The sequence below is a fragment of the Frankliniella occidentalis genome, unplaced genomic scaffold, assembly GCF_000697945.3.
Source record: "Frankliniella occidentalis isolate FOCC.00 unplaced genomic scaffold, Focc_3.1 Scaffold202, whole genome shotgun sequence".
In the NCBI taxonomy this organism is placed as follows: Eukaryota; Metazoa; Arthropoda; class Insecta; order Thysanoptera; family Thripidae; genus Frankliniella; species Frankliniella occidentalis.
The window spans coordinates 328,213-338,097 of record NW_026267328.1 but is presented as its reverse complement, the minus strand read 5'-3'; the positions used below and the strand labels follow the sequence as shown (position 1 = coordinate 338,097).

The following is a 9,885-nucleotide window of genomic DNA, read 5'->3' as shown; positions in this document are numbered from 1 at the left end:
CATGCTCTGCAGAGCAACGCGCCGGCCAGGAGGATTTGTCACCCTCCCTATTGGCCTGACTGCGCACAATGACCGGGGGCTTTTGTCCCGCACCTTGTCAGGTGAGACCCCCCCCCTCCCCTCTCTCTCTCTCCCTCTGTCTCGCTTTAGCTCCACTGTGCCGTCTGGACCCCCGGCCCGGGCACCGCCTCTTCCACAAGAAAGGCAGCGAGCACAGCGGAGCAGCCCGGTGCGCTTTCCTAATATATGGCTCGCGAGAGGAGAGCACTCCACATTCAATTTTATAAGTGATCCCCCGGCGCATTCATGATCGGAATTTATGCCGAGGCCGGGCCGGGCCGGGCGGGTCGCTGCTCTGCGCCGCGTGGCCGCGCGCCGCGCCATCGCGGAGGCCTGCCGCCTGCCTTTCAGATCGAGGAAACTATATGGCCTGACAGCAGCGGGGCGGGGCGGAGCAGGGCGGAGCTGAGGAGGTGCTGCAGATAGAGAAGCAGGGCAGCGGGACCGTAATCGCGATCGTCACGATATGCATTATGTCATTTTCATTTTTTGTCGGCTGCCGTTTGCTCCCGATTTGGGGACCGGCACGATGATAACGTTCTCGAAATGATGTCCGTCCGTAGTGAACGTGTAGTTGTACTGTAAGTAAAGTACCAGGGCACGAGCTGGTCGCCGGGCAATGCCCCAACCAAGCGCGTCGTCGTCGTCGTCGTCGTCGTCTTGGTCGGGCAGGCGCGGCGGCGCTGGCGGCGGTGTGTGATATCGACGGCCAGCACACGGGCAGAGCGGCGCACCACGTCCGCCACGTCCCCGTCGACGACGACGTACCCTTCGCCTTCGTGGGCACGTACCGCGCCGGCACGTACCGCATACTTACTCGAGGCGGACGTGCACGAACGCGCTCTCGCTCATGCTGCGCCGCGTCGGGTCGGTCGGGTCGGGCCGAGCCGGCCAGCAGGGAATAAAGGAAAATGACGAGTAACGACCCAAGTAGAGTTATGCACGCCCCCTCCGCCCCGCCAGCCCCGCAGCCCCCGCAGCGCATTGGGGCTTAAGTTTCGGGATGGAAATTAAATCCCATCCACGCATTGGCCGGGGGGCCGGGGGCCGGCAGCAGAGCAGGGTCGTCGTGATCGTGCTGCTGCTGCTGCGGGCGTGTGTGAAGCACGAGAAGGACGGGGAGAGGCGAGGAGAGTGGTGCTCCACTCTGATACGCCCCCCAGCCGCCGCCGCCGCCCCCGGGGCACTGGGCTGATTGGGGGGCGGACCCCTCGTCGGTCTCGTCGGGAAGAGCCGGGCGGCGAGGGTAGAGAGGGCTCTTCCGAACCACCCTGCTCCTCGCCAGCGCCACTTGACAGACATGGCTCCTACTCTGTTTTTAAAGTTTTAAAAGAAAACTGACAACGATAAATCAGGTGTGTGTGTACCGCACGATAGCGTTAGCGTCCGTAGAAACAATGCGTCGGTGTAGTTGCTGACGGCAGCGGCGACCTGGTCAGGACGAGACCTCATCCGAGCTAAATCGGAGTTGGGACGTGTTTTCATGCTCATTTCAACGAAATAGGTGTAATAAAACTTTCGGGGAAAGCTGTAGTATTTTCGCAGCAGGCAGTTTTTGCAAATCGGCGAGCGACGGATAATCCTTCTTATGCCTCCCCGATCCTGTCCGGCTGTTATGGATTTTAATTTTCCAAAAAATTATTTAAACAATATTTTTCGGTTGAAAAATCTTAAGATTTGTTTGCAAATCTCACAATATTTCCTGAAAAGTTCAATTTTTTCTTCTAAATTTTCTCAAAGTATTTCAATTTTTTCCGATTTTTTTTTCTGGAAACGTTTTTAACTTCAAAACCTTGGACTTAAAAACCCTTAGTCCAGCGTTGTTTTCCTTCTCTTTTACGTCGCTTTGCCTCCTTTTCTCGCGGTGTACCCTCCCGACCCTCGACTGCGCTGCTGCTGTGCGCCGTCACGCCGCGGCAGGCCAGGCCTCGCGACGTCAATGGCGAGGTCTGTACGGCGACGCGTCAACGAATAAAGTTCCTGACGCAAGAGGCCAGCCCAGCCCTCTGGAGAGGCCCTCTGCTGCTCCGCACGCACGCACGCTTCCCCCCCCCCCCCCCCCCCCCCCCCCCCCCCCCCCCCCCCCCCCCCCCCCCCCTCCTTTGCTCCCGCCCCCGTGCTCCCGCAGTTCTCGTCGGTCCTTGCAGTCCTTGTTGGTCCTTGCGCGGACTGGAGCACAGCACAGCACACGTTGCTTCGAAGCACCCCGTCGCGTTCACAGAGAAACTCCCTTACGGTAGCACAAGGCGGGGCCTCCGAGGTACCTTTCGAGGCACAAACTGACGGTGCACTTTATGCAGTTTACTGTACCGTGCAGGCGAGTTGCCTATTCGCTCGGGGCCACCGAGACCATTAGGCGCCTTGGTCAGCAATGATAGGCAAACAACACGCTTGGCTTGGATGTGGCACAGTAGAACCCGAACCACAACTGATCAGTATTAGAAGCACTCTTTTGGTGTAGTACTTTAGAGTCCTTATTCTGTACTTCAAAGACCCAATCCCGATCCTGGGTGCAACATGCAACCACAAAAACTTTACCGGTAATGATTTGTTCGCAACTAAGCAAAGAAAATACTAAAGTTTTGGACCTGAAGTTGGAAAATGTAGGAGCACTCCGATTGCCTTCCAGCCTGAAGCCCCCCCCCCCCCTCCATCCTTTTTACCGAGCAGGAGGCAGGGGCCGTGGGGTATTTGCCCTTCCGGCACTGGCGTACGATGGGTTGCCTACCTCCCGGGCGTCCGAGATGCGCTTGGCCGGAGAGAAAAAGTTGTTGCATGAATCGGTTGATAAAAAATTATAACTTAAATGTAAACCTGCGAATATCGTCTGTCTATTTGTTTCAAATTAGTTCAGATAATCATAACAATGCAAGGTACTTACATTTTTCTTTACCATCAGTTTAAATCTGCGCATGAAACAGCGGCAAAATCCCCAGCGTTCGTCATTTGTTCGCCGTCTTGTAAAACAGCTGAGCAGCGGAGCTTGTAGACCGAGGAGAGCAGAAGCTAACTGACTTGTGCCTGTATTCCTGACTTTTCTTGAAATCTCACAAAATCACTGAAAATGCCGCAGGCTCGTAAAAAAGTGCCGTTTAGTGGCAAGGCTAAAAAGCAGCAACTTCTCGCCAAACGTCAGAAGAAGTCTGGGATTCCGTCATTCAGTAAGGACCTAAGTTGTGCAATTTAATGCTATGTTTCTTCGTGCTGGAAGAATCCATAACCTCCTTGACCGCATTTTATTTTGACGTTTCAATTAGTATCTTTTAACATATTGCTGTCTCTCTGTATTAGCTTTCTTTTGTGTTCTAATTTCTGTGTTTAAATGATGAAGAATCCTTTCTAAAACTGTCTTGATTTTATGTTACTAGTACCTTCCACTTTGATATTCCGTCTCCTCACATCTTTTCTTCATTTATGAACTTTTATTTGACAGAAACAATGTAAGTGACCATTATCCCTTAAATGCATTTGACTTACCTTCCACTAATTTCTTAGCTTTACATCGTGGTGGCGGTGGTGCTGATGATGAGTCCGAAAGTAGTCTACCTGGTGATCGAGTCCAGAAAATCAACTCACAACCAAATGCTAGAGGGCCCAAATCAAAACCCAACCGGTAGGTTTAACTTTCAAAACCTTGTTTTAAAAATTGGGTGCTTTCAATGATTGTGTGGTGTTTTAATCTTCTCTCTGTTCAAATTCAAATGATTGAAAATAAAATGACGATACTAAGTTTTATCTCGTTTTTACCACAGGTATGCACTTCAGTTTCATCGTGAGACTGATGCTGAAGTTCGAGAGCGCAAAGAAGCTGTTAGGAAAACTTTTGTGCCTGTGGATGAAAAGGATCTCGAAATTGACAGTGATACCTACTTTACTCCAGACTTAGATTTTCCTGTTCGGCCAACTTGGAACTATGGTATGACACCAGCTCAGCTTGATGCTAGAGAACATCGATACTTTACAGTAAGTCTATTGTATGTTCTACATAGTAGTCTCTTAATTTATGTTTGTTAAATCTAAGTGATTGAATGTTATAACATATACTTATGTATAATGTGTTTCATATTTCTTTCATTTGTCTTAGGAATATGTATCAGCTCTAGAAAAGAAGTTTGATTGGAAGGATTTGAGCTATTTTGAGTTGAATCTGGAAACATGGAGGCAATTGTGGCGAGTCTTAGAGATGTCTGATATAATATTAATTATTGTTGACATTCGTTTCCCTGTAAGTATGTGTTTACTATCTATATCTGTAACTTTTGTACTCTGCTAGAAATTTACTCACACTTATTTTTGCTGTAGGCCTGGATGTTTCCACCTTCTCTGTACAATTATGTCACCGAAAAATTGAAGAAAAACATGATACTAGTTCTGAATAAAGTTGACCTGGCACCAGCACCTCTGGTTTTAGCATGGAAGCACTATTTCCAAGAAAAATACCCAGAACTGCATGTGCTTATGTTCACATCATATCCAGATTACAATCTCCGCCTGAATGCTGATAATCCAAAGAAAGAAGGAGGTACAGCATTAATCTAATTTATTCTATTATTTCTCGTTTGTTTTTATGTCTGCTGCGGTAAATAATCCCTTCATAAAATTAATTTGATGCCTGTTTCTGGTAGGTTTGCAAGTTCGACGGCGCAGGGGTAAAATGCGTATGGCTGCTGAAGGAGCCCAAAAACTATTAGAGGCTTGCAAAGCCATTGTCAAAGATCAAGGTGATCATTTTATAGAATTTGGTTATTTCCTTAGGTCTGACACACAGACATTTGTTTATTTCAAAATTGTATACTGTTTCAGTTGACCTGTCTTCCTGGCAAACAAAGATTGCTGAAGAGATGGAAATAGAGTTTGAAAATGATGATTTGGAAGCTGAAGAAACAATTAGTGTTGGTTGAAGTAATTTTTACCTTTCTCTTTATAGTACAAAACTTTCCCTCAAAATAGATTTTGTTTAATTTTGTTTTATCTATCTACAGCTGAAAAAGGCAGACACCAGCTATGTGGAACATGTTAAGTACAAGGATGGTACTCTTACTATTGGTTGTGTTGGCCAGCCTAATGTAGGGAAATCCTCTTTGATGAATGCTATTATGGGGAAAAAGGTAATGCTCATTCCCATGCAAAACAGATTAAAATGTGTTTAGTACTTTTGAAATTTGTTACTACTACAATTTATTCTATGTTCTTTAGGTTGTTAGTGTTTCTAGGACTCCAGGTCACACAAAATACTTTCAAACCATTTGGTTAACAAAAACTGTGAGGTTGTGTGACTGTCCTGGTTTAGTTTTCCCATCTAAAGTAAAAAAAGTCCAACAGGTAAGTGAAACTTCAGCTGATTCTGATTTTTTTAACAAGATAAATTATTCTATTTCCACATTCTTTCTCTCTACAGATATTGATGGGAAGCTTCCCAATAGCTCAAGTACGTGAGCCATTCTCTACTGTTCAATTTATAGCAGAGCGCATGGACTTAATTAAACTGCTAAAACTGCAACATCCTGAAGGAGATGATGAATGGTCTGCCATGGATGTGTGCGATGGTAAATTACAATTTTATACGTATTGACACCTCTATTTTCTTTGATGGGGTTTTAAAGTCTTTTTTCCTCTCTAGGCTGGGCTAAAAAGAGAGGCTTTCTCACTGCCAAAGCTGCTCGTCTGGATTCCTACCGAGCAGCAAATCATTTGCTAAGGATGGCATTAGAAGGCAAAATTTGTATGTGTCTATATCCACCAGGCTATACAGGAAAGAAAGGTAAGTATTAGAATTTTAGGATCTACTTTTACTAACTATTTTATCTCTTAACTATATACTGATTTAATTCATACTATACTAATTTTTGTAGAAACGTGGGAAACACATCCAGAAATTGAAATAGTTCGTTGGATCCAAGCAAGACACACTGATCACTGTTCAGCTCAGCCTGTCCACATAGATCTATCTTCAGATGACGAGGAAGATTTCTCGGCAAGTCAAGCAGAAGCCGGTAGGGGTGATGATGAAGAAGAAGAAGGGGATGATGCTGATGACAGCAGCAATGGAGGTAGCATGGATGATGATGATGATGATGATGACGATGATGATGATGTCTCTCCTGTTGGAGCTGCCAACAAATTTGCAGCTCTAGGGGTTGATGATGACTGAATAATGAGTGATTTCACATTGCAATAATAATACTATACATTATTATCTAAAAGTTTTGTTTAAAAAAGATATATCAATCTACCATTAGCTAAAATGTATGCTCTACTTGAAAATAGATTCTTAGTATTAAATAAAAGCATACTCCTAAAGATGGTCTGTTAGGTCACCAGCACAAAATTCACCCCTTGCTGCTGTTTGTACTTGTCCTAACCAGTATATTTTTGCTATGCATTTTCACTCTTAAAAACCATTTAATCTTTGAAATACTTATGAAATTTATTGCCTCAATAATCTCTGTCTTAATTAAGCATACTCTTTTGTGATAAGCATCTGTGACCGTGTGTTACTCATCAGTACGATTTTTTTCATATTTTTGTGTAGCTATTTTTCATTGGTAAAGCAAATACACATGGTCAGAAATTTTACCCTCTTTTGGTTCTTTCTTCCGTGATTTTTAATTCCATAGAAATGTGTGACTGATTGTAATGTACTCAGTGATAAAGGTGATATTAAGAGGTGTGTTTAGTGCCAGATGCAAATAAGTTGTATTGATCTATATTGCATTATTAACTTAGTCTGCTTTTGCATTCTTATGAAGTCTGTTGCACAGTTCCATGATAGCTATGTAAAACATTAGACTACATACTTATTTAATGTTTCTTTCTGTTTTCTACATTTCTTTCACATCACATTCTTTGTGGACAATGGTGCCTTATGTATATGATTATCTGAATTTTAATTCCTGAATGTGATAATGTCTCACAATCATATCTCAAGTATGTGATGGTTGACAGGACTTTTACCAAAAACGCATTTACTTATTTTATTTATTCTTGTTGAATGTAACCTCTGTACCTTGTTATGTTTATATTTTGCAAGAAATTCTCTGATAAATGCCTTAAACGCCTTCATCATTTTTGTTCTTTTTTAAATGCTGCATGAACTCACATATTTCTTGTACCTAGTACTTTTATCTCCTTGCTCACATGGAGGATTAGAAAAGAAAATGTTTGCTACTAGCAAAATCAAAAGTTCAAAAACTAAAGACCAAAAGCAATGCAGGGGATCTTCTATCCCTCACCACACAGCACCACCCTATAATTGACCTTGTCTCTGGGGTGAGCATTTTCTTTCAGAGTCAAGCAAGTACTGTACCAAGAAGTTTATTTCTGTTGCGGGAATGAACATTTCATATTGGTTTCACCATATTCCACCAAACACGCCAATACAATTCATATTGATGTCAAAATTATTTTTAAAACTGGGTTTCAACATACTGACCAACTATGTGACGTCATCTCGACTAGGTTGTATTTATATTTATTATGCGCCATTTGTGACTTCATACGGACTCTGCTGTAGGACTCGAGGATGGCTCCGGACGTGCGAACGGAGACGAGGGATTCGTCTCGAAGTAAAAGTTGCCTTGTGTGCTGAAACAGACGCAAGGAGTTACGTTGCACACCGCAATGCCCCGTGCTGGGTTGTTGTTGGTGGTTGCAGACCGTTACCCACCAGCCCTCGTCGGTGCAGTGGTCCGCGTCGTCGCCGAGGTGCGCCGCGGCCACCCGGGCGCACTTGCCGGCGCGGTACTCCTCCATGGAGGCGCAGGGGTAGGCCGGGAAGCGCGCGCTCTCCTTGAGGGCCTCGGCGTAGTAGTAGTAGGCGCGCCGGTGGCTGCAGACGGCTGGTCATTGTGACGTTAGTGTGACGGCAGTCTGGAACCACTGCGGGACCACTCTGTGGCTATACTCACAGATAAAGTCGAACACGCAGCCGGGCTGCGGCCACTCTCCGCCGTTGGGGAAGAAGTCCCGGTGGCCGAGCGACTGCGAGAAGCCCAGGTAGCCCCCGGACGAGTGCACCACCTCCACGACGTCGGCGTCCGTCTTGTCCAGGCGCTGCGCGGGCCCCAGCCCCTCGAACAGCACCCGGGCGGGGTCCAGCCCTGGCGACACGACGACGGCTAGGGTTGGGTATACTGCGGAACTGGATGCATTTTGAAAACCACGATTCCCGAGTCTCACCTGTGATGCGGTGCAGGCGGCCGGAGCGCACGTTCTTTCCCGTGTGGCCTGCGACGTGCGCGCCCAGGCTGAAGCCCACGATGTGCGTCCGCGCCGCGCTCAGCCCCTGGCGCTCGGCCATGTGGTCGAGCAGGCCGGCGACGTGCACCCCGACGGCCTCGGTGGCCTGCGCCGCCGTCTGGTACCAGGGCGTGGCCGCGTGCCGGCCCCAGTCCACCGCCAGCACGTTCACGTCGGTGCGCTCCAGGAAGGCTGGTGGAAGGCACGGGGGACAGTCATCATGGGAGGCGGAAGGGTGTACGACACATGCGTTCGGTCATCTGGGGCCCTCCACTTACCGTCCTTGAGCAGGGGGAGCATGTAGGAATCCTGCAGGTTGTCGCCGAAGCCGTGGATGAGGACAGCCGTCGGCCGGCTCGCCTTGAAGTTCTCAAAGGTCGGCAGGCAGGTCTTGTTCATGGCCCTCCGTTCGGGCCGGTCTGGGTTATCTCTAGGACAACAACGACAAGTTTCTTCATTTACAAATCCAAATCGGTGCCGCTGCGAGATGACGACAGGGGGAGGGGGTGGGCGGGTACCTCACCTCGTGTACAAGAGGAAGGTGATGTCGCCCAGGGTGGGCAGGTCCTTGGGCTGCGCGCCGCTCAGCACGGCCACCTGCGCCTCGCCGCGGCCGTCCGGCATCAGCATCCAGCGGACGGGCTCGTCCCCGCGGCCGTCGCCGCCCACCTCGGCGCCGTCCGGCAGGTTGAGCTTGGGCGAGGAGCGCACCTCGGGGCACACCGGCGCTGCGCGTGCACACGGCCGGCGGGCGGGTGGAGTCAAGTGGTTGGCTTTTGGATAAATTAGCTCCCCAGGCTGCCAGCCCCGTGATGCGACTCACCGTACAGGGCCTCGGCGTACAGCTGCTGCGCCACCTCCTCGGACACGGCCGTGTCGTCGGCGGGGAAGGCGGAGGCGAGCGCGGCCAAGAGCAGCGCGACGAGCGGGGAGCGGCTTCGACCCATGTCTGTGTGGCGTCCGCCCCGCGACGGCGCGGGTACTTATGTCCTCGCCTTGCGGGGGGAGCCTCCTCGTCGGGCGCCTCGCCGGGCCCCGCGGACGTGACCCGGGAGAAGGAGGGCGGCGAGCAGGTGGTGGTGGCGGCCAGGACGAGGACGGGGACGATAAGCCGAGGAGGGTGGAGGGAGCTGCACTGCGTCCTGTCCACTATCCAGGACGCGCAGGACCTCCGCTCCGCGGGACGGGCCGCCCGTCTATCTTATCTCGCGTGGAGGTGCGGGCGACGACGTGAGAGGACTTGGGCACCGTCTTCGTGTCCGCCAAACGCGCGTGTGTGCGTGTACACAACACAACGGACGTGTCGCGCGCGTGTGTGTACTGCAAAGTTACGTCTCGGAAGGGCGGGGCGGGGGCGGGTTGCTCTCAGAGCGCGAAAAGACGGGCCGATCGCCGAGGCGGCGTACGGGTGAGGGTTGAGGACAGGAGCTCCCCTTCCTCACCTCTCGCCTGCAGCCGCCATGCGGCCTCGGCGGACAGCCCCATATACGCCCGTTCCCTCGCACTCGCGGGCTGCTCTCTGCTCTCTTGGGGCGCGGGGCGAGGCGTAGCGCCCGGCGGGGCGAGCCGGCTGCTCCACACGCGCGC

The 9,885-nt window shown here is 49.7% G+C and overlaps 2 protein-coding genes across 2 annotated transcripts; one reads left to right on the top strand and one right to left on the bottom strand.

Annotated features, from left to right (window-relative positions):
* The first annotated feature begins 3,028 nt into the window (after positions 1 to 3,028).
* Positions 3,029 to 7,122, top strand: LOC113212048 (guanine nucleotide-binding protein-like 1). Its single transcript, XM_026430617.2, has 12 exons — positions 3,029 to 3,221; positions 3,556 to 3,673; positions 3,813 to 4,023; positions 4,145 to 4,285; positions 4,363 to 4,582; positions 4,686 to 4,781; positions 4,864 to 4,952; positions 5,043 to 5,168; positions 5,257 to 5,382; positions 5,459 to 5,606; positions 5,681 to 5,821; positions 5,913 to 7,122. Exons 1-12 carry the CDS (start codon positions 3,125 to 3,127, stop codon positions 6,209 to 6,211), a joined length of 1,812 nt encoding a protein of 603 aa, XP_026286402.1. The 5' UTR covers positions 3,029 to 3,124; the 3' UTR covers positions 6,212 to 7,122.
* Positions 7,123 to 7,358: 236 nt separating this feature from the next.
* LOC113212049 (inactive pancreatic lipase-related protein 1-like) lies at positions 7,359 to 9,462 on the bottom strand. Its single transcript, XM_026430618.2, has 7 exons — positions 9,122 to 9,462; positions 8,822 to 9,026; positions 8,577 to 8,728; positions 8,239 to 8,490; positions 7,968 to 8,159; positions 7,727 to 7,898; positions 7,359 to 7,644 (listed from the first exon to the last, which is right to left on the bottom strand). The coding sequence occupies exons 1-7, from the start codon at positions 9,243 to 9,245 to the stop codon at positions 7,554 to 7,556; spliced, it is 1,188 nt and encodes a 395-aa protein (XP_026286403.1). The 5' UTR covers positions 9,246 to 9,462; the 3' UTR covers positions 7,359 to 7,553.
* Positions 9,463 to 9,885: the final 423 nt, after the last annotated feature.

Excerpts from the sequence above, each read along its gene's own strand:
- LOC113212048 (XM_026430617.2), top strand. The coding sequence starts at position 3,125 with ATGCCGCAGGCTCGTAAAAAAGTGCCGTTTAGTGGCAAGGCTAAAAAG. Across the intron at positions 3,222-3,555 it reads GTCTGGGATTCCGTCATTCA|CTTTACATCGTGGTGGCGGT; the intron begins GTAAGGACCTAA and ends CTAATTTCTTAG. Across the intron at positions 4,583-4,685 it reads TAATCCAAAGAAAGAAGGAG|GTTTGCAAGTTCGACGGCGC; the intron begins GTACAGCATTAA and ends TGTTTCTGGTAG.
- LOC113212049 (XM_026430618.2), bottom strand. The coding sequence starts at position 9,245 with ATGGGTCGAAGCCGCTCCCCGCTCGTCGCGCTGCTCTTGGCCGCGCTC. Across the intron at positions 7,899-7,967 it reads CTGCGTGTTCGACTTTATCT|CCGTCTGCAGCCACCGGCGC; the intron begins GTGAGTATAGCC and ends CACAATGACCAG. Across the intron at positions 7,645-7,726 it reads CACTGCACCGACGAGGGCTG|CACACAAGGCAACTTTTACT; the intron begins GTGGGTAACGGT and ends CGTCTGTTTCAG.